Source organism: Sceloporus occidentalis, unplaced genomic scaffold (assembly GCF_023333645.1).
Source record: "Sceloporus occidentalis isolate IW3139 unplaced genomic scaffold, rSceOcc1.0.p SCAF_271, whole genome shotgun sequence".
Lineage (NCBI taxonomy): Eukaryota > Metazoa > Chordata > Lepidosauria > Squamata > Phrynosomatidae > Sceloporus > Sceloporus occidentalis.
Genome location: NW_028317251.1, coordinates 80,834 through 105,641, shown reverse-complemented (window position 1 = coordinate 105,641; position 24,808 = coordinate 80,834). Strand labels below are relative to the sequence as shown.

The following is a 24,808-nucleotide window of genomic DNA, read 5'->3' as shown; positions in this document are numbered from 1 at the left end:
TATCTGACGTTCTGTCCCCCCTGCAGAACCCGGCACGGGGGGGGGGGGGGCAATCAAAGGAACGCGGCCGGATCGAGTGTCCCAAAGCGAAAATCCAGAATCACCGCTGAAAATAAAAACATTAAACGGCGCAATTATTCCGGCTTTACTTAAAACTGAAGAAAAGATTTTGTTTCTGGCTCATTCATTCTTTTTTGGGGGAAAATATTTGTTTTTGAAGAATTGATTTTGGACGAGTCCTGGCTGGATAATCCAAATGAGTTTACATTCGATAGACGCACGAACTGTGACGGGACAAAAGTCTTTCCAGAGCAGAAAAATCCTAAATTCATCAATTTGTTTAAATTAGAATTTTAAATTCTTTTTTTTTTTTTTGGAACCGCTTAAAAGTTTTTTCTAGATTTTCACTTCTGTCCAGAACTATTCACTCCTCTGTTCCAAAGTCACAGAAAGCTGCTGTAAATTAAGTTTCCCCCTAACCTTGACCCGGCCGAGGGTCCGAATGCCTGATCGCAGGCTCCCGGGGTGGGGGGCATGAGGGCAGATTGGGAAATATATTGATACACTGATGGTTTAATGACATGGGGAGGGCGGAGAGGGGTAATGGGTTTAGGGCTGGAATATTGGATGGGTAATTACATAGGGTTACGGCGTGGGGGGGGTGTAAGGCAATATTTGAGAATGGGGGGGTTAATGATATTCAGGAGTGGGTAAAGTGGGAATAGGGTCTTATCTGGACATGTTAGGACATTAAGGTATCAAGTGGATTGGTGCACCCCATGGGGGGCTTCTAACGGTGCAGGCGGTAACTCAATACCTGCTTAATTTAAGACGTTCATGCTAATGAGAGAGAGAGAGAGAGAGAGAGAGAGAGAGAGAGAGAGAGAGAGAGAGAGAGAGAGAGAGAGAGAGAGAGAGAGAATAGACAGATATAGATACTGTATATATATATATATATATATATATATAGAGAGAGAGAGAGAGAGAGAGAGAGAGAGAATGTAGAGACAGATATAGATACTGGATATATAAATATAAATATATATATATATAGAGAGAGAGAGAGAGAGAGAGAATGTATAGACAAGTATAGATACTGTATATATATATATATATATATATATATATATATATAGAGAGAGAGAGAGAGAGAGAGAGAGAGAGAGAGAGAGAGAGAGAGAGAGAGAGAGAGAGAATGTATAGACAGATACAGATACTAGATATATATATATATATAGAGAGAGAGAGAGAGAGATACTGTATAGATAGATAGAGATACTGTGTATATATATATATATATATTGCTATGTAATAATACTTTTTTGTTACTTTAGCGCAGCGTTATACCGCGTCAGCCGGCTAATTGAAGTATAATCGACAATCTGGATGCCTGAAGAAGAGACCCCAACGGTCTTTAAAGCCTGCAATCTATTATACGTCAGTTTGCCAATAAAGGGATCATCTTTACCAAATTAGCTTTTTTTAGCTGAGGCTTTCAAGAGCATCAAGTAGCATCGAGACTAAATTTCAGTGGAATAAAAAGGTATCATCGCCAACCGCCGGGGGGGTTAATGTAACGTATATATATATATATGGAGATAGATAGATATATATACTGTATATACTGTATATACCTATCCAAATCTAATCAGTAACGACACATAGTATTTATTTCTGTTTCTCAGGGCTTGGAAATGATTTTGCAGTAAATTCTAAAATAAATTGGAAAAAAAAATTCCAAAAATTTTTTAACCTTGATTTTAAAACCCTCCAAACTTTGAAACCTCTTTTTTTTTTTTTTTGAAGATCACTTATTTTATAATAAATAATTACGGAAGTATACTTAATGATATCCATTGTTTTATTACATAGGTTGATGACGATGCGTGTCCCTGTGCGTTAACCCTTTCAGAGTATCGGAAAGTTTCGGGCCATTTGGGTCCCTTTCACTATTCTTCAGGGGTCACCAAATCCTTCGTCACCTTCTGCCTCCCCTCACCCCGGGCACACGCACCGCTCTCCACCCCTCCGCATCTGACCCCTGGACACCAGGAACTCCTGTTAAGGGTCTTGTGTTTAGATAAGTTTTTTTTTCCACAATTTACTGCAGTAAAAGGCTGTTTGATGGATATTTCCAGGAGGCTTTGGAGTGAGGCTTTATTTTGGAACATTTCTCATTGACAAATGATCTGGAAGTGGTTTCAAATGATCCGGCCGTGATCAGGGGTATCCCCCGATATTGAATAGATCAAACCAAGACGTTAAAGTTTCAGGAATTTAATCCGGATCAAATTCACACCGACATTCCACTGTAAATACCAAATAAATAATATTTGCAGGAAAAAAAGACACAATTCACGCAGGAAAAACGACTCAAATAATGAAATACTCAATAAAAAAAACAACATTAAAAATTCTTAGACCTTTAAAAATAATAAAAATGTAAAAAAAAAAAAAACAACTTTAAAAATAATTAAAAATTTTTTAAAAATTAAAGAAATTAGGAAGACGTACAACGGTGTGCAATGGGAGATCCCAAACCCTAGATCCTCAAGAATTGGAGCCCACGGACACTCTGGATTATGAAAAGTTACTAATTTGCCTGCATTTGTTGAAAAAGGATTATTATTATTTTTCATTTTTGAATTATTTCTAAATAAATGGACATCGATGACCCTTTTTTAAATGAAACCCAACTCAAAATAATGGTCCAATGTATGCTCCAAATGGGAAAATGATATAAAATCCAAGAACACGCACCTAGGGCCCCAAAAAACTATTTTCTTACCAAAAAAAACTGTTCTCAGCTTTATACAATTGCTTAAAAATGATTGAGCAATTTTGGGTGATATTCTGGTAAAATCCCCAAGCATTAGGAAAGAGGAAGGTGATAATCTCAGGATAATTATCTAATTTGCGTATTACCAGTTAAAAGCTGGTGAAAGCCGCGTACCGGTTGGGGGGGGGGCTGCGTTGGGACACTTGCGAATTCCAGTCACTTCAAATTTAAATTTCAAATTTACATTTTGGTTTACGAAATTCCGGCGTGCGGTTAAAACCAAGCTAGGGTTTCTATAAACATAAAAAAATATATCTGTATATTTATGTCAATTCCATAAATAATAGTAAATAGTATAAAGCAGAATCCAGCCCAGTTTTTTTTTATTTTTTTTTACTTTTTTTTTTTTTTAATTGCTAAAATGTCTCCAAATTTATCACCTGAGCTTTCTGAAGAAAATTTCAGCCCCCTTAGTATTAATTCGAGGCAAAAAATGCAATTATCCATGATTTTTATTTAAAAAAACCCTCTATTTTTTTTAAGGGATTATCTCTATTTTTGAAACCGATTGGATTTTGCTTGTTGACAAATTTGAGCTGATGTCTTCCTAATGTATTAGCAGCCGGGGGTCTCCCAGAATGGGGTCTCCTATAAGCCTCGACTCAAAACAAACACTCGCTCTTTATAAACAGTCTGTCCCACCTCATAAAGCATCCCCCTAAACCTCGAATTATTTCTTCCCCCTCTGACGTTAAGAGGCAACAAAAGCCGGAATGAAGGGGCTTCGTTTATTAGGCCTCCGATGTTTATAGACCCCGTTTTAAGGATCTGGGCCCTTATCCTTTAACCAATAAAAGTATCATCTTCGCCCAGGAATTGTTATTTTTTCCTTTGACTCCAGCTGCTTCCTGCTGGGTTACGCGGCCCCCCATCCACTTGCTCCGCTTCAGCAAGAAATAAATGTTCCTTGTTATTTTGGGTTTATTTTTAACGATACTTTTAGCGTCTCCCTTAAACTGCTTATTTGCAAGCACTTTAACTGTTTTGCTAAGCATTTACTTTGTTGGCAAGGATGCTGATTTTTTTTTTCTCAGCGTAAACATAAATTTGAATTAAATTGAATTTTCTACAATTTTTTTTTTTTTTTTTACGGAATGCCGAATTTATTTGTTTATTTATTTTTTTAAGTGGGGTGACGTATCTCGAAATTCATCAATTGGGTTTGGAAACAAATTTTTTGAAACTGTAATATTTATAATATATATATATATATATATATATATATATATTGAAAAAGTTTAACAAAAACAGAAACAATTCCTAATTTTTATATTTTCCGCACGGTGATAATTTTTAAAAAGTTTAGTCATGAATGTGTTGGGTGTCCATTATGGCCATCGGATAATTAATTGAATAACCAGATAATCACATAACTTGTGATTCATCAGAATGAGTAAAAGAGGATTGTTAAAAACCAAAATAAAAATAAAAATAAAATAAGAAATAAAAATAATTCAGAAAAAAATAAGAAATTGAGAAAAATAGGTCATTGAAAATTCAGATGATGTCCTTTTTTCTAAACCCCTTTTGGCAAATGGCACTAAAATAATTGAAAAATACAAATATAAAAAAAAAAAAAAGGTATTGGCAAACTGGTTAAAGGTTTTTCAAATTCTTTCAAACATTTCTGTAAATTAAAAAGTAGCATTTTTTTAAATAATAAAATCATTATTATAGCCCATGTGACACATCTGAAGGGAGAAGACGGATTGCTCTGACGGTATGTACCGGACCCGAAAAACTACTGCAGTTTCAGAGTCTTTGGCTAGCGTATGCCGTAAAAAACTTTCTAAAAAACATTTATTAAGTATTTTTGTAAAATAAATACAAGGAAATAAGTTGAACTTGAATTATCAGGTTGTTTTCACCATAATTTGGGGATAAATCCAACTCCAACAGATGACGTCGGAAAACATTCCAGTTAAAAGTAACAAAGACTTTCTTCTCCCAAAAAAATTTGCTGATCGGAGGGAATTTTTTTCTTTGTTTTTTATCAGTGCACGAGCTGCCAGACGCAATCAGATTTCTTTCTAATGATAAATCAAATCCATTATATTTTTTGCCGTGCTAAGGGAAAGCGATCTAGCCATGTCCTGATCACGTCGTCAGCTCGATGGGGGCTTCTGGATACCAAATGGATGAGCCATTCGGAGTTTGGGAACGGGGTCCCCCCTTTATCGCCTTTTTCCGGACACAATGGGGAACATGTAGTGTTGGGAATTAACAGCTTATACCCCTAATACCCCATTTCAGGTAAAAACTGGTCTCTAGAATCCTTACGGGGGTATAAATCCACCCAAACTTGGGGGCTATAAAAATTACACCTGAACCTGGCCAAGAGATAGACAACTTCATCTGGTGGAAACATCTAACCGAGACAGGGGGACCTTCTGGTGCCAAATTCTCCCGGAAGTAAGATTTAGACAATCAAATATATTGAAACTCATATATTACCCCTTCACACCGGTGGGGTAACAATACGGGGGGGGGGCAACATGGGAGGGGGCGAATGTGACCTCGAGTCCCTGATTTGGTTAGATGTCAACATCCAAGATGAGGATTAGGTGATCGGTCGAGAATCGTTTTGGGTTTAGGGAATGTCATCAAAAAGTATCAACATTCTCCCAACAACACATCCCTTTCTACGACACCACGGAATATGATGGCGCCATATGAATCAATAATTGGTAATAAAGGGTCCGTCACCCTATTAAGTCGCAGTCCCTGTTTAATACGCTTGGGTCTGTTTCCCGGTCCCTTTTCGACGAGTGGAATTTTCTGCCCCGCGTGGGGTTGTTGTTGCCGGCGCGCGGGGGGTTAACCTCTTCCTGCTGTGCTGGTAGCAGTAATGTAACATGGTGTTTAACAAGTTGGGGATCCAGTTACCATCAAACAGAGGGGCAGGTTTCATTTTACATCAATCAGGGTTACTTTATAAAACAACAGCGAAGTGATTTAACCTGCTTCCTCCCCGTCTGAGGCTATTTTAAGCCCTGTTGTTTGAACTTCCAGAGCCCCCAGAGGGGCAAAGAGGACAGACCTGACTGGGGCCGGGAGATAAGAGTCCTCTGATTTGGAAACTTTCGGCTGAAATAACAAAAAGTGAAGGAGGTGGAAAAATGGCCTATAAAGCCCCCCCCCCCCCAATCCGCCCCTTCTCTTCCATCACTTGTAAGGACACCTTATACCCCATCGCTAATAGTGACCCCCATTCACCTCTCACCCCCCCTCCTTGGCCTGGAATGGTGTCTGTGAGGAGGAAGCGTGATGGAAGGAGCCTAAACAAACCACTGAAGGGGAAAATTACTTAGGAGGAGGACAGAGAGAAACGCACGGCCAGGCCAGGGGGGGCGCTTATAACCATATGCATGGGGATACTGCATGGAAACGCAGTGACCCCCCCCCCCAAAAAAAAAAATCATCCCGACCAGAAAATAAATAAATACATAAAATAAAAAGATTCTGCTTTGGAATAATCTCATTTATCCTGATTTTTATTATACAGGGCTGTAGAATTAACTAAACATATATAAATATATAAAAAACATAAATATATAAAATATACATAAAAATATAAATAAATGTATAAAATATCTAAAATACATATATATATATTCTGCTTTGGAATAATCTCATTTTATCCTGATTTTTATTATACAGGGTTGTAGAATTAACTAAACATATATAAATATATAAAAAAATATAAATATATAAAATATACATAAAAAAATATATACAAATGTATAAAATATCTAATATATATATATATATATATATATATATATATATATATATATATATATATATTCTGCTCCGAATAATCTGATTCATCCTGATTTTTATTATACAGGGCTGTAGAATTAACTAAACATATATAAATATATAAAACATATAAATATATAAAATATACATAAAAAAATATATACAAATGTATAAAATATCTAATATATATATATATATATATATATATATATATATATATATATATTCTGCTCCGAATAATCTGATTCATCCTGATTTTTATTATACAGGGCTGTAGAATTAACTAAACATATATAAATATATAAAACATATAAATATATGAAATATACATAAAAATAAATATATACATACATTTATAAAGTATCTAAAATAGATAACAAAATCTAAATGACCATATAAAATATGTGAAAAAAATATATAAATATCTAAAATATCTAAAAATATATATAATCATCTCAAATATACATAAATAAATATATAAAATATACATAACATATGTACAAAAATATAAATATATAAAATATACACAAAATATATATAGAAATATTTAAAATATACATAAAATATATATAAAATATACATGAATATATATATAGAAGTCTTCTTTCACATGCTGTCTTGGAGGTTTTCGTCGAGTTTGTTGTCTCTTTATAGAAAACCTTAAAAAAGAAAAAGGAAGAAATGACAAAAAAAACCCCCAAATAGAAATATATTTTATATATTTTTGTATATAGTTATGTATATTTTATATATTTATTTATGTATATTTGGGATGTTTATATACTTTTTATACATCTTCTATTGAGTCATTTGAACCCAAGTCCAGCAGGGGCAGAAGAGGGAAGGTGGAGGTAGGTAGGTGGCTGGGGGTGCTGGAGGGGAAAGGTGGAGGCAGGTGACTGGGGTAGGAATTAGGAGGCAGGGGACAACACCAGGAAGCATTAAGTGGCAGATGGGGGCAGGAGGCAGGGGACTGGGGCAGATGACGGGGCAGAGGGCAGGAGGAAGGGGCAGGCAGGATGTTGAGTTGAACTAATGGTGTTATGACAGTAAAAAGGAAGTGTGAAGCCATTTTACTGATGCTTAGATTAGACCTAAGGCTTTATTTCCATCCCAAAAGCGTAAAGGCCCATGTTCGCTAAGTAGCACGTTTCACAAGAATACAATGTATTCGTCAACCTGGGTAGGTATCTCTACAGTTCACAAATACCCAACATGCACCTGGTCTCCTTGGCCTGATTGGCTGTTAATTTTGAACATTTGATACTTCTTTTATCATCAGAATGTCAGAGGAACCGAGAAACCAGGCTGTCGGGTATATTCCGCATATACTTTTTAAAAGAAACATTTTCCTGCTGCTATGGCAACAAAATTGTTCAGCCAATCAGTATCTCCCCTCAGGTAACCTCAAAAATATGAGCGAAAAATATTCTAAAATAATTATATATTTCAGGAAAATAATGTTTTGGGAAATTCTATTTTAATATCAATGATTCTCACAATGAGTGTAAAGTGATTTATTCATGAATTGAGTTTGGGTGAAAAATCTACTTTTTTTGACCCCTCTCGCTGTTCAATTCTTTTTATTTATTTTTTTCACTTCTTTAACCCTGGGAGCTCTGGATCATAATCAAAAAATACTGATCTCCTCCCCAATGAGGAAAATCCATTTCCTTTTTCTGAATTAGACTTCTTCTCTATTTTTAAATATGGTAGTTTTTTATCGTCAGCAACTGTAAGCCGATGCCTTCTGCTCGGCATGGCTGAGTGTGATGGGAGTGGTAGCCCGTAACTGATTGCACCCCAAAATCAATATATTCAGCTGATCGGATGGAGACGTTTAATTAGGACGGAAACATTCATTATTTTAAACACCAAAAAGTATGTTTATCCCCCCAAAAAATCCGCCTGTGGAAATCAAGGAGTTAAATTACAATTAATGAAAATGATTTATTGAAACCAAAAGTATTTACAAAAAGTTATTTTAAAAGGCAAATTTGTGACTGTATATTATTTTATTAATTTATTTGGAAATAGAATTGGGAAAAAAAATATGGTTTATTGTGGTGTTTTCTGCGTCCTGACTTTATATTATTTCTAATATTTTATTTTTATTTAAAATGTGGTGAAAAGTGTTAAAAGTTGTTCTTGTCACGATAGTTACCAATGGAAAGGCTCTTGCTGATTAGACTGTTGGTTGCTATGGTGATAAAACCGCTTTTCATATTTTTGCACCAGAATTTCACTTGATAAATAACCTTCGATGTGTGTTTAAATTTCAAACCGTCCTGACAAAAAAAAGGGGCCCAGATCGGCCCCATCCGGCCCCCGTCTAGTCCCCCCGTTTCTCCTGCTGTAAAGACCTTAATCAGTCGTTGGTCTCGTCTTAGATTCAGGAGCCGTATGTCTACCCCATGCATGTTTAATACCCTCACCGTATTACCTTCTACCACTTCTGCTGGGAGGCTGCTCCACTTATCTACCACCCTCTCAGTAAAGTATAACTTCCTTCCATTCCATCTCAGCCTCTGACCCTCTATTGTTAGATTCCGGTCTCTTGTTTCTCCTCCTGTGAAATAAACTTCCCTCCTGTCCTTTGTTAAATCTCTTTACGCATTTAAATGTTCCTAATCTGACGCCGGGGCAGTTTTAGTTCATGTAATGGGGCTTGTATTGTTTGCACTGAGGCAGTTTCCTGTTTTGAGGTTTTCTTTGCATGTTAAGAGTTTCTAAAGTGGGAATGAAGCCCAGCAAGCCTATCGTATATATATATATAGATATATATCCTCTAGAGTGTAAGCTCACAAGCTGAGCCCTGCTCAGCAAATGTATTGGTTTGTTTTAGTCTGCTGGTTCCAGTTTTGTCAGACCCTTTGACTGTAGGGACTGTGAAAAGCTCTGCGAGAATTGTTGGTGCTAAATAAATAAAAGTAATAATAACAATAATATAATAATAATAATAATAAATAATAATAATATGCAGGTCCCTTTTTGCACAGCCCATGGCAGCTGCTCTGATGGGGATGTTGTAAGTCTGTGGTTATTCTGGCAGCAAACCCTGCAGATGCTGATAATGACACTATAAGAGGGGGTTGGGGTAATTTATCTACCCTGGGGATGGCAGCTGCCTCCCTGCATGTCACACCAACCACAAAAACGTTTAATCAGGAGTTTAAACCCCAAAACTCACGTATTTACAATTTAATTTAACCCACTTTACTGCTAAAAGGTCCACCTTCTCCGCTTCATCCCCATAGAGATACATTGTTTCACTTGTTACTTTCACACATTGAATCCTGGTCCCTGGGAGCCCCTGGAGGATAGTGGGAATGGTAGTCCATGAGATGGGTGTAATAGAGAAAGTGGTAGAGAGGATACCAACCTTTTTGGCAACTACCCTCCAAGTGCAGGACTGGGAACCCTGGCCAGTCCAACCCAAGACAGCACCCAAGTCTGAGACAGCTCCCTCATCACCAAGTCTTCTGGGGTCATTCTGGTCACTGGAGACCCCCACATTCCCTCCATGGCACCTGTCCAGCCCCTGGCAGGTTGTGTGCTGTAAATGAAATGTATTCTGTGATATTCTGTGCCCCACCTCCCCAATGGGGGCACTTCCCTGCCCTCCTTTGTAGTGAGATGCCCTGCCCTGACTACTGAGGCTCAGATAAAATTCTGGTTAAAAGCTGAAGTTTCATTTCTGTAACATCTGTCAGCAAAAGGAAACCAAAGCTGTGACCTCACTTCCACACTCACACATTGACAAACACTCACTGACACACACTCACTGCGCACTGAGGAGCACATTGGCTCAATATGGGATCCTGAGACATCTGGACTGGGTTTGGAGGTATCAAGGTGCCATGGATTGTTCTATCAAGGTAGGTCCAAGGTTCTGTCCCTGGAGGAACCTGGAGGTGCAGGATCTGCAGCCCTCCCACCCCCTCCTTCTCACACTCAGAGGCCCCCACTCTTCCCTTCTGCTACCAAATTTCCTTTTCCTTCCCCTTGGTGGTTCATATATGAGCTTAAATTACACCCCAAACCACCGACCAAACAGCTCACAGAGGGGACCTTGTCAGATAACCCAGGACAGAAGACCCTGAATCTTAAGGATGAAGGACCTGCTGACACTTAGATGGTCATCAGGGTCTGGGTGGTCTTCATGGACCACCTGTTTGCATAGGAGGAGCAAGGGGGAGGTCCATTCAACTGGTCCAGGGAGTCAGTGGATCCCAAGGTGGGTGAAATAATCTGGGGCAATTCACCTATAGAGGGTAAGGTGCTATTGGGCTGCCCCCTCACCCTTTACCCCACCCTACTAGAAATCTTGAATGACCTGACTCCTTGCCCACCAAGTAAAGTTCTATTCTGCACCCCCCTAAATTATGCTCATTCCAACTATATGTTTGTACTTTTTAGCGCTTTTTAATTCAATTTGCCCCTAAAAACCTTTAAATATGCCATATAAAGAGATTCTCTTGTTTTGTAAACATTCCATTATTTGTTACAATTCATAGTTATTTTTGAATGAGTATGTCAAAATATTTACCGATTTTGGGCTAAAAATATAAATATACTACTTAATGAAACAAAACTAAAAACTATCATTAATCATTGCAGAAAAACCTCCGAATATAAATCCGAATATACATTTTATTTAGACACATTTTGTGGCTATATATATATAGTAAATTATCTATATTTCATAAATTGTGTTAATTCACCATATATTTAACAGATTTTTGGGCTAATGGTTAAAACTCAAATATTTGCAAGGCTTGCCTCTGTTTTTTCTGTAATCATTTGCCTATTTTTCCTTAGTCTTTGTTTTATAAAGTACATTTATGAATGCCAGCTAGAAATGCGTGATTTTAAATAAAACTCTTTAGTTTTAAAATAAATGCTTTCTTTAAATACGAAATGTAAGTAAAGTATAAAATATATCTCTGATCTTATCCCCCTAATTAGATTTGGCAAATGTTCTAAAACTTACAAATCGTTTTTTGTCACTTTGCAGTTACAAATTACACAATTAGCTTCGCATTTCTGCAAGGACAAACTTTCACAAGATGTTGTGTTACTGGGATGTTGCAACCAAAAATGTTCAAAAAGAAAGAGTTGAGTTAAAAAAAAACAACAGATTAGTAAATAAAAGTAAAATCTAAAAAGAAGCGAAAAAAACTAATATTCTGTCTCTGTCACTCACACACAACAGATATAGTAACAGTAACAATAATAATGAAGTATAAAATGATAAAATATAATTATTTTCTGTAACACTTATTTTTTATATCATTTATTTCTGTAATATTAATTTTTTTCTATAAAAATAATGAATACACACAATAATATCTATAATGTAATATTGATAAGAAAATAATAACAAAACAAAACAAACAAAAAACTTAAGCTACAGGGCAATACAATTATTTTCTGTATCCTAGGGACAGATTCATTTTTATTATTTACAAATCTGATGCTTTTCCAGTGGAATTTGGTGATTTTTCTCTGTTCTCTGCAGTGGGTGGAGAGGGTGGAGAGTTCATCCTGTCTGATTATTTGTGGCCAGGCAAACCCCAAATTTTCTTAAAATATAAAGGGTGGGGTATGGATTTAACAATTAATGATACCATCTGCCCAGCCCAAATATTTATTGCTAACAGTTCGCCAACCTGGGGAAATCTAACACTCCAGTGACACTCCAGCAAATCTCATTACCTTCAGCCAGTATTTTGTTTGTCTTGATGCAAAGAAAAAATGCCGTTAATTATTTTAATTTTTCTCCCTAAATAAATTAAAAGTACGGATCTGAAAGTGTTTTGTACAAACTCTGTTTAGCTAGAATTAATGTCCTAAACTTGCTTAGATAAGCAGTACATATTATTATTCTTATTATTACTATTACTATTATTATTATATTATTATATAAATTAATTGTTAGTCCAGTCTTCTAAGAATTAAAAGCAAGAAAGAGCAAGAAATATATATGAGATTAGGATTAAGAATAACCATTTAAAAAATGCTATAATCTATCACAGTGTTTCATTTTAACATTTTGTTGCATTATGACATATTAGGTATAAAAAATAACTGTTGTGGGTCTATTATATTAAATATAAATAATTGAAATAAAAATAAAAATATATAAATAATTGTGATTCTAGTACCGGCTGCAGTGCCACTATTAGTAAGAACAACTATTTTTTTCCCATAATTGCATATGTTTTATTAATTTTTGTACCCCTACCTATGTATATCCAACTTTCACAATTACCTACTTCCATTTAGGGCTAAATTTAGCCATTTTTAATTTATATTATTATGGTTTCTTTTGGATCTACAAGAAACAAAAATGTAACATTTTTTTAAGCACAGTTTATCTTTCTAATTTGATGGTTAAAAATATACAATTACAACATCTCCAAAAGCGGATTAAAAGCTTTAGAATAAAATGTGTTTTACAAAAAAAAATATCAGATGTAAATTCAGTAATTTTAGGACAATTTGAACAAATTTAGTATAAACTGACATGAGGTTTTACCATTTCAGGAAGCGTTCTTACAGTTTTTTTCCACTAAGAAAGCAGATTGTGTGGTTTTTAGAGTTAACCCTTGCCTCTCAGTGATTACAGTTTATTAAGAAAATGTTCCTGTATACAAAACAGTTCATAAAAAAATAATAATAATCACTTAGTCCTTTTTTACCAAAATAGTGCAATAATTTATTTTGGGAAGATTCACTAAACTTCTTTATACACTTCATAAGTTTTGCTATATTATTTTTCTTTCTTTCTTTATTTAATTATTTTTGCAAAAACAGAATTTTTTTTTGCTACAATCCATTTTAGATCATAAAACAAAATTCATAAATGCAAAGTAGCTACAGGGTTAAACTTGCAGTTCTGCTTCCTTTATATACAGTATATTTATTTATATATATATATATATATATATATATATATATATATATATATACATATATATATATATATATATATATATATGTTCTGTATCACAATGTATTTTTAAAAAATAATTATAAATAAATAAATATATAATAAATACAAATAATTGCTGCTTTTGTGTGTGTAGATAAATCCTTATTTCTGCTAAAAGTATCCATAAGTATCCATTTTATTATTATATTTTATTATATATTTATTAAATATATAACTGTGAGCTTTTAAAACAAATGTAATTAAAAAAAAAAATGATTGTTCTGCTTTACGCTACAAATAACCTCCTTCCCCATTTTTCACCCCAAAATTCTGTGGCCCCCTGTAAAATGTGTTTAGGGCCCCAGCTCCATGATTGCACCCTAGTTTGGATCTAGACTTATGGTCTGCAAATAAATGCAAGGCCAAGAATTTGGGCAAAATTCATCCAGTGATATGAAAACAAACCCCTCGCACGTGGCAATAAAGAAACGCATTAATTGCACCGAGAATCCTTCGGGGACCCCTAGGACTCAAACTATAATCAGTCGTTGGTCTCGTCTTAGATTCAGGAGCCGTATGTCTATCCCATGCATCTTTAATCCCCTTACTGTATTACCCTCTACCACCTCTGCTGGGAGGCTGTTCCACTTATCTACCACACTAACTCCTATCATTCTTTGTGGATGATAGGACTTACAGTCAGCTACAACTGGAGTCCTTGGTTATCCCTCCCCTCCCAGACTCACACAAGGTGACCATATTTTTTTTAAAAAATCTATCTTAATAAACACATTTTGTGCCCGTATTTACTGCAAAGTGTGAGTAAGACGCTTGTGAAACCGTTTCTAGCACGTAACCCCCCCTCCTTTTCGAGAAATTACTCATCCGCACAGCTCTGGAGCGAAGACAATTTCACAATTAAAGGGCGGGTTAACCCTTTCATTGCCAAGGCCCTCTGCCATCCAGGTGCCGCAGACATATATATATATATATATATATATATATACAAGCAAAGATAAATAACGGTCACTCAATATAAATTTCTGTATTTATTGTAAAAAAATAAATAAATAAAAAATAGCTTCCTAGCATACTAAGCATTCTGACAACGCAAGGGTTAACCCAGACCGCAGTAAATATCCGCAGTGGGGTAACATCTGTTACAGAACGATATTAAAAAATAAAAATATGAATAAAAAGTGTAACGTTCATCGATCGCCCCGAAAGCCACCGTAACTTATAAAAACGTTTCAAAAAGTGTACATTCTCAAAATTCATTTATCTTGCACGAAAACGTGTTTGTTCGATTTTTTATGAAATATTACAGGAAACAAGCTTTATAGTAAAATATATATATTTCTATTGAGTGCAATTTGGTGGAAAAAGTAGATAAAAAGGTTCGCTCCCTTCTCAGGTCTGTGTATTGTGTTGCTGGGGGTATTTGGTCGATGAAAGAGTTAAAACGTGCAGGTAGTCCGGGGGATCCGTTAGAGCGCAAACCGCCCCAAGAATACCAGATGGCGGAGTCTGTAGGACTGTGGTGTGACCTCCAACTGCCACCACTTAGGGCAGATAGCAAATGGAGGTTACCCCGGGGCAGTCCTGATACATGAGTGCCCGATTTATTACTAGGTGATGTCACTTACTGGACAGAGGGCTTTAAATAATGCTCATGGATGCCACTGGGCCCCAGTCCAAATAAAATGACCCCGAGGTAGAATGTGAAGCCCCCCCAGGGGACCGTGATGCGTTGTCTCCACCACAACAGTCTCATGTTTGTAGGGTGCATTACCAAAGACACAGTTTAGGGGGTCCCTTCATATCATTAAGGCCTAGGGGTGCCATGTAACTTCTGTGAAGCAGGTTCTGGGGGCAGGTTCTTGAGGCAGGTTCTCAGGGCAGGTTCTTGAGGCAGGTTCTTGGGACAGGTTCTTGAGGCAGGTTCTCGGGACAGGTTCTTGAGGCAGGTTCTTGGGACAGGTTCTTGAGGCAGGTTCTTGAGCCAGGTTCTCAAGGCAGGTTCTTGAGCCAGGTTCTCAGGGCAGGTTCTTGAGCCAGGTTCTGGGGACAGGTTCTTGAGGCAGGTTCTCGGGACAGGTTCTTGAGGCGGGTTCTTGGGGCAGGTTTTCGGGGCAGGTTCTGAATATTGTATTAATGGTGCTATTGCTCAGTGTTGGCTCTGTGATAGTTTAATAAGAAGCTGTGAAGTTTGACCCTCGCAGGCATCCTGAGCTTCTGATAATGTATTTTTGGGGTCATTTCATGTTTTCGGTGATGGAAAACAGGTGTTCAAAGACTTTAGAGCTCCCCATATCCCCGGCTCTCTCTCCCCATCTTCCTTGGTCCCTCTCCCCTCAGCTCCCACTCCCATCCCTCCTGCTCCCATTCCCAGTACAGGAAGTGGAACTCTTTCTGTGATAATCTCTTCTTATCAGGAGAACCAGAAGGTCGGAAATCCGGCTTACATCCTGAGTCCCCACGAGCCGGCAGCTGCGGCCCCCCACCCTCCGCGGGCAGACACAGAGCAGCGGCCATAGGAATGTGACCACATGCAACAATGCTTATGAGGGCCATAGTGATCAAGGGGGCATGTCTCTATCAGCCTAATATATATATAATATAGATATATATATACCCAGATGTAGTGTATCTCCACTGTCCGTGTATGTATGTGTAAGTACGTGTGTGCGCGCGCGTGTATTTCCACCCGCTTGTGACAAACAAGAATATACGTCAAAAAAAAAATATAAAAAATATATATAGATACCCTTTTTACCTAAAACCCAAGTATTTTTTAAATCTTTTTCACATATTTATTTCTAGTATCGTTCTGGAATTATAATAATTATTATTTTTGGGGGCCCTGAAATAAACCCACCTGACGTAATACAGGAATACATTGTTAGGTTTCACAGTTGTGTTGATATTCTGGGGTAAAGATGAGGAAAGTGGGTCTTATCGCCATAGCAACTATTTAAGCATCCTAGCTGATTGTACCATTTACGTACAAGACCTCATTTAGAAACCAAGCCCTAGAATGATTCGATAAGCCCCCCGTATGCGTTCATGGTCTGGCGTTCATGTGCAGTGGAGTAACATTGATACAATGTTACACATAGATATTGTTGGGTAATTAGTGTGATGAGCGTGACAGTGTGATGGCCTCCTAGGAGGCGCCGATTCCGTGTTCGTTAAAACTCGTCTCGTGCTGCTTTTTATAGGGAATTGGTGAGAATTTACTACTCTCAGGGTGTGGTGAAATAAAGTATAATCTTACTGCATTTCCTATACACGATAAGGAGAGAGCAAAGCCGTGCTTGGAGGTGAGGCCCTGGTGGGTTCCTCGCGTCCTCAGATCCCTCCAAGCCTCCTTGAAGCTTTGTTAAGAGTTTTCCCGGGGAGAATGTGCAGCGCAGATACATTTTATGATGCCAGATGTACCATAATTCAACTTTTTCACTTAAAAAGCCTCAGTTTTGCCCAGACTCCTCTTGGACTCCACTCCATGTATCCACAACCCATTCAATGAACTAGTTCTTTCTGAAATAGCTTCTCATTGATCCATTCATTGTCTTTCGATCTTAGACTAAAGACAACATCTGATACCCTAAACAATGCAAACTCAATATATTCTCCCATTGTAATCAGTCAGCCTATCAGCTTCCAATCTGTGTGTCACATGACTTAAGAGCACGGCCCAGAGAAAATATCAAGTTAAAGAATTATTTCTGGCTGGGTTTGGTCATTTGAAACAAAAAATGGTGATGTTTCTAATGCTATGCAGACATCTTTAACGGAACAGAGTACTTTCAAACTGCATAAACTTGTTTTGGGTCATGTTGAACAAATCCTCACCTTTTCAGTGCTATAAAAAAAAGTAATTTTCTGAGTTTGAGTCTGCTAGTTACAAAGTATAAAACCCAGGAAATTAATTAAAAGAGCTAAAATAATACGTAAAAGTACGGGGAAGAGATTTCTGAACCAAAGAGCTTACAATCCAGCAGTAAATTGCCTGGTGAAGAAGTTATTTGACTTTGTATCTACGTTCTAGATTTAAAACTTTTAACCCCCCCCAAAAAAATCCCCAAATCTTTCAGCCTCTCTGATAAAATAGTTATGGGAGATCCGAAAGGGAGGATTTATTTTCTTAAATGACGTTTTCGAGCTCCAGCCTCATATCTCAATAACCAGATTATTTCTGTGGTTCACGCGGTTTAATCAGTGAAACCGGGAGCGACCGGGCAGATTATTTGGGGTTCCTAGATTGTGGGGTTTGGGTGGTTGGAAAAGCACCTCCGAGCTCTGCGGTTCATGTGATCAGATGGAGAGAGAGGTGCAAACAAGGCCATTTCTAAAAAAAAAAATAAAAAAAAAAAAAAAAATGTAAAGAAATATTTGCAAAAATATTTTTTGCCAAAAAAAAATAATCTTCTGCTTAACAATAGTCATAGTATCTGAAAAAAACTATTAAATCATAAAATGTTACATTTAATGCTCTTTGAAGGATAAATATTGGTTTTTATATTAAATTAGCCCTATAAGCTACCATCAAATACAAAAATAGCACGTTTTTTTTTCTATGGAGGGGGGCTGGAGACAGGGGGGCACACTAATCACTCCTGGCTCCCCCATAACACGCTCATTAAAAACCCACAAGGATACGGGAGGAAGTGACCCCGAGTGATCTTCTCAATGATGGTCGTGACACGGTGCAGAGGCAGCAGGATGTGAAGTTGCATGTTACCCCGAGAGGTGGTAAAAATTATTAGTTACTAAAAAACCCACATCTGCCGGCATTTCCTGTTTATCAAGGAATCCTGCAGAACGCATAGCATCAAAACAATCGCACCCTTCGTAAACCTTTGTGTACTTTTTGGAACGTATATTAGCCGTGCTATCTTTGGGTGTTAATGCCCCGCTAGCATACCCAGCGGAGGCGTTGCGGGGTCCGAATCCCCAGGGTCCTAAGGAGCTCTGAGCCCCCCCAAAAAAGGTTTATCTAGGAAACAATTTCCTCAACTGCGCAAGGTAATCGGCGGAAAATTAAACAGCCCACGGAATTCTAGAACGTTGACACGAATTAGTAAATGTCACAACGCGCTTTTCTAGACATCAAGTTCCCCATAGGTAAAGTCATTGGAATCTAGGATTAGATCCAAAGGCGGGGCGGTTGGTGGAGACCTAATAAACGTTTACTGGTGACAGACATAAAGTTAATCTAATTAGTGTTTTAAGTGGGTTTCTTCACGTACTTACGAGTTGTCATTCTAAGGTTTAACAAACACAACTAGTCGGAGATAGGATTTGAGAGATAGCTCTGTTGCAATGCTGGTGAATGCGGTTCTTGGGTCATTGATGTGTGGACAACGTATGAAGCAATGCCTTGATGGAATGAGGTGGACATACAGTAGATGTGGCTCTTGAGAAGGAAGAGTGATGGAGAAGTGGGATTTTGGTGGGTCCAAGAGAACGGTCAATGGTCCTAATCCATGTTTTGTGTGCACAAGGTTTTATTGATAGGCTAAGGGTTTTAAATGTCTGTAAGCGATGGTGCGATTGAGCTTCTCGGCTTACGAAAACAAATAGAGGGCAATCGTAGGAAGAGGTGTGATGAACGTCGAAAGGTGATGGAGCTCTTTGGACAAGAGCCAAAAAAGATGATGGAGAAATTTGGTAAATCGTAGAAAGATATGGTGGAATTTGGATAATCCTAAAAAAACATGACAAAACTATTTGGATGAATTGTAGAAGTGGGTGATGGAACGGAGGAGAAGGAGTTGGGTCTTGGGCAATCACATGAAGATAGTAGCTTGTATGTTCTAATCATATTAAAGATGGTCAAGATGTTGAGGTGATTTGTTAAAGTTTAATGATCTTTGGGTTGTCTCAATGTAGGAGGCTCTTTCTGTGGTCAGCGAAGATCACACTCTGTTCCCAACTCAACTACTGAAGACAGAGATGCCAGATGACTATTCACCCAGCATTAAAGAACGAGGGAGCTTATCGGAGCACCCATGGGTGTCAGGCAACGAGCGACATCATAATATCAAACAGGAGGATGAGGAGATGTCTGGAAACAGGTGAGGGAGTCCTTGTCTTCGATGGTTATACTATGTGACACCAGTCTGAACCACAAATGTGTTTTGAGGGTCATCAGCTAGAAAAGCAAATGGGCTAATATATTACAGGGATAATTGCCCTTTTCCACAGAATTGTCATTTAGCCACCTGGATACAGGTTTATAATTTCATGGAAAATCCATTGAAACCTTCTATTTATGAGTAAAGTTTAGATCTTAAGCAATAGATGTGATTACAGATTAGAAACAGGGACAACTTCACCAATTTCACCATAAGACCAGATATTTGTGATATCATGTTTGGGAACCAAGAGGCAGACGTGGTAGGAGAAATTAAGTTACCGAATAAGCCCATATGCCCTTTCTCCTTGGGCTCAGGGTCCCCGGTGGAACAGATAAATCCGGCAGCGAAGGATCTCAGAACAACTACCAACCCAGCTACCCCGACACAACAAGCAACAGCCCCCGATCCCCAAACGGAATCAACGGGAACGAAGAGAAGAGGGTGATCGTCCCAGCAGGTCGGACAGAGTCCTATCCGGGGCAAAGTTGGGAATATCTGGAGATGTGTCCAAAACTATTGAGGGGGGGGTGGGTGGACAGGGAACCTCTGTGTTATGTTTAAAGCCAAAGAGGAACATCCTAATTTATTATAGTTGGTACGATGCATGGTTTTGGCAAATTGAATAATACTGAGAAGAACGCTCATTAATGATTAAAAACAGAGTTCTATTGGAGATAAGACCTGATGTATTTCCTACAAATCTCAGCCTTAATTGGCAATTGTGCTGCTAATTGCCCTTCCATTGACCACATCCTGGCTGGATTTCCTCCTTCTCTGCCCTTGGAATCATAGAAAGTAATTTCTTCCATTTTGTCGCTCGCAGCCCAAATTCGTTGATGACGTACATGGAGAGATAAATATCCGTAATAAAGGCTTCTCTCCATTCTAGAAACTTGGGTAATAATATGTATGGAGAGGGCCAAATTCTTACTTTGTCTTACTCCTCCACAGACCCGTTAGCGTGGACTCCGGAGCACGTGGCTCAGTGGTTGGACTGGGCTGTGAAGGAATATGGACTTTGTGATGTGAGCACCTCGTTAATGCACGGTGTCGACGGGAAGGAACTTTGCCAAATGACCCGAGATGACTTCCTCAGGCTAGCTTCCCCTTACAGCACCGACATGTTGATGTCCCATTTGGCGTACCTACGACAAAGTACGTGCCCCCCCAAGTAGCCAAATCCTTGGCACTCCAGCTAGGGCCGAGTATAATTCCCATCATTGTTTCTGGCTGGGCCGCAATCATGGGAATGGGGGGGCCTTTTAGTAGCTGGGGTCCCGGTGGTTACCCCTACCTTAATCATGTGCCTTAGTGCTGATTATACCTGGTAGTTAGAATAAAAAATTAATTATTTTCACTTCTACCTTGCAGACAGCCCAACATTCACATATTCTGTGGTTCCCGCCATACAAACACCTCAAGTGACCCCACGTGCTCAGGTGAAGACAGGTAAGTGGGAAAACATTGAGTTTACATGGTCAAAGATCTGAGTCCCATCAGCCTCTACAGACATGTGCCTAGAGGCACCTTGGGGTATGGGTGCCTGAATTGCCATAACTCGCCCAGAAATTGGCCCAGACACTAATTCTCATGGGTTTCTTGACACTTAGTGTGGCTCTGCCTTGTGTTCTTGTCCCTTCCTGTCGCCATCTTGCCCACTCTCAGTATTTGTGCCTACAGTCACCAGAGATGGGGCTCAGACCCTTAATGACCCGTGTCCATTTTGGTGAGCCGAGGCGGTTGAGTTTCTGTGTCTGTCATTATGGGGTAAAATCTAGTTACATCATGATCTGCAAAAAATCCAAGCCCCCCCGAAGGTTTAATTAACATATAATGAGCTCATTGATACAATGTATCAGAGTACGTTGTTGATCGGTGGGAACTGCTGGACTTCCAATGACTTGTCTGTCTACCCCCGCAGAACCCGTGTATGAAGACATGCGAAGGGTGACCTGGAACACGACAAACAGCTCCATCCACAGAGGTAAAGTTGCCGCTAGGGACCCGGTGCTGCTCTCCGGCTTCTCTGGACTACATTTCCCATGATGCTTAGCCAGCTGACATTCTGGGGGTTTCCCCGTATTTCTATAATATATTAATGGATTCGTTCCGACGGCACATGGTCGGCCCCTATGGAATAAATGTGAAATTATACATTTTTTTTCATTTTATTAATACCCCCTAATGAAATAAATACCACTTTCTCTTGCAGTTTCTCCTCCGCAGACGCCCGGACTCACAAGCACAGGGGGCACAATACGCAGTAACCAAGGTGAGTCTGATGTACCCACCCCTGCAGTATGTAAACCTACCCCTGGAGGGGGTAATTCTGAAAACCTTGTAATTGGCATAACTGGGGTCATCTATCGTATCAGCTACGGTCCAGAAGGAGATCTAATGTCCCATTAAATATAAATCAAGCAAATACCCCCCTTCTTTCTCCCGCAGACCCCTATCAGGTTTTGGGACCGACGAGCAGCCGACTTGCAAATCCTGGTGAGTAACCAATCATTTCCGGGGTTTATTTTACTCTAAAATAACAGATTTTTGATTACAACAAGCAACAATTTAGTTTTTTCTTAAATTAGGGGTAAAAAGCATCATTTATTAATATAACTTTAAATGTATTATATATTATAATGTATATTTATATCATTTTAGATTAATATATGTATATTAAATGTATTATATATTATAATTTATAATAATGTCATTTTATATTATTATATGTATAGTTAATGTATTATATATTATAATTTTTATTAATATCATTTATATTATATGTATATTAAATGTATTATATATTATAATTTATAATATCATTTTATATTATTATATCTATATTAAATGTATTATATATTATAATTTATATTAATATCATTTTAGATTATTTTATGTACCATATTAAATGTATTATATATTATAATTTATATTAATAGAATTTTAGATTATTATATGTATATTAAATGTATTATATATTATAATTTATATTAATAGAATTTTAGATTATTTTATGTACCATATTAAATGTATTATATATTATAATTTATATTAATATCATATTAGATTATTATATCTATATTAAATGTATTATATATTATAATTTATATTAATAGAATTTTAGATTATTATATGTATATTAAATGTATTATATATTATAATTTATAATAATATCATTTTATATTATATGTATATTAAATGTATTATATATTATAATTTATATTAATAGAATTTTAGATTATTTTATGTACCATATTAAATGTATTATATATTATAATTTATATTAATATCATATTAGATTATTATATCTATATTAAATGTATTATATATTATAATTTATATTAATATCATTTTAGATTATTATATGTATATTAAATGTATTATATATTATAATTTATAATAATATCATTTTATATTATATGTATATTAAATGTATTATATATTATAATTTATATTTTTTCCTCCCAAAATTTACCTTATTGATAGCCACTATAAATTAAACACAATATATTAATATGAAATTAAAGAGAAAGTCCCATTTTTAACCCTCATTTTAGGGCGCTCCTGCTATCTCTTCATGGGCATTCAAAGGTTAACAAGTGTTGAGATAGGAGGGCAATTTGTAAGATATTCAGTATGTGCAAAGCGGGGGGCAGAGACCCAGACATACCCCACTAAGTACTTGAGCTTGTACATAAACAACCCTCTATGGTAATCCTCTCCATCTCCCTTCTTTATTTGGCTGATTAGTGCCCCGTTACCCCCCGTGTCGTGTTTCAGCCCCCTCCGTGTACTTGTGTGCAGAACTCAGCAGGTTGCGAGGGGCAATTAGCTTCCCTGCAGGACTTGTCTGTCGCTTAATTGCCTGCACCCCCCGGACAAGTTGTGCAAATGTTTTTATTACGAGGGGCAATCGTAATCCCCCCTAAACCTCGTCAGCCTAACGCTCATTACTTTTAATCTGCTTTAAACGAACACTAATATATTTATAAAAAAAGATGCTGTCCCTTTAAAACGATCAATAAAATAAACAATAGGTAGAAAAACAATAAATGCTCATTTTAATATTTTTGAGTATTTTTTTTGGTCTAATTTATTTTAGATCAATAAAAATAATACAGAGATGTTAGAACAAGAGGCCAGAATCTAACACTAGGGGTTTGAGGATGAGATGGGATGGAAGGAAGGTTTACTTTACTGAGAGCGTGGTAGATAAGTGGAACAGCCTCCCAGCAGAGGTGGTAGAGGGTAATACAGTGAGGGTATTAGACATACATGAATCCGAATCTAAGACGAGACCGACGACTGATTAAGGTTTGAGTCTTTACGGCAGGAGAAACGGCCCGCGATGAGCTCTATAGGAATATGGGGTCCTCCTCGTAGCGTTGTAACCCCCCCTCTCTTTGTCCCGCAGGCAGCGGTCAGATTCAGCTTTGGCAGTTCCTCCTGGAGCTTCTGTCAGACAGCGGGAACTCCGGCTGCATCGCCTGGGAAGGGGTCAACGGGGAATTCAAGATGACGGACCCCGACGAGGTGGCCCGGCGCTGGGGGGAGCGCAAGAGCAAACCCAACATGAACTATGACAAGCTGAGCCGGGCGCTGCGCTACTACTACGACAAGAACATCATGAGCAAGGTGCACGGCAAGCGATACGCCTACAAGTTCGACTTCCAAGGGATCCAGGTGGTCCAGCAGTCTCACAGCAACGACCCCGCCGTCTGCAAATACCCCGACGGAGGGTATTACTCACCCCAACAAAAACAAGCAATGCCTCTACCTCCCCATCACACGCAGTCCCCTAACCTCTCCACCATCATACCCATGCAGTACTTCAGCTCAACAGCTGGCGGGGGACTCTACTCAGGCCAGGGGGTAACAAGGCAACATGGGGGGCAACTGGGGCCGCACCTTGGATCATACTATTAAAAGGAAAGGGGGGGCAGAAAAGAGAGGCCACTCAGGAAGGGATACGGAGTTGGATTAAGGCTGGGCCCTCGATAGGGTCCTGAATTCCATCTCCCCCCCAATCATGACACTCAAGGCAGCAGAGACGGCATTAAGCCCGCACTTTTTGGGTCACTTTGCTGGGGTCAATTAAGTGGCCCGTGGGCACGAGACTCGGGGACA

At 37.9% G+C, this 24,808-nt stretch overlaps 1 protein-coding gene across 1 annotated transcript; it reads left to right on the top strand.

Annotated features, from left to right (window-relative positions):
* Positions 1–20,721: 20,721 nt before the first annotated feature.
* On the top strand, positions 20,722–24,607 carry LOC149275655 (transcriptional regulator ERG homolog). The gene is made up of 6 exons (XM_089504426.1): positions 20,722–20,836; positions 21,053–21,130; positions 21,603–21,665; positions 21,894–21,953; positions 22,130–22,177; positions 24,096–24,607. The coding sequence occupies exons 1-6, from the start codon at positions 20,722–20,724 to the stop codon at positions 24,605–24,607; spliced, it is 876 nt and encodes a 291-aa protein (XP_089360552.1).
* The last annotated feature ends 201 nt before the right edge of the window (positions 24,608–24,808 follow it).

What these genes read in the sequence shown, in the direction of transcription:
- LOC149275655 (XM_089504426.1), top strand. Translation starts at nt 20,722, where the DNA reads ATGCACGGTGTCGACGGGAAGGAACTTTGCCAAATGACCCGAGATGAC. An exon ending in ACGTGCTCAGGTGAAGACAG is followed by an intron (nt 21,131 to 21,602) that starts GTAAGTGGGAAA and finishes CTACCCCCGCAG; the next exon opens with AACCCGTGTATGAAGACATG. An exon ending in AAACAGCTCCATCCACAGAG is followed by an intron (nt 21,666 to 21,893) that starts GTAAAGTTGCCG and finishes TTTCTCTTGCAG; the next exon opens with TTTCTCCTCCGCAGACGCCC.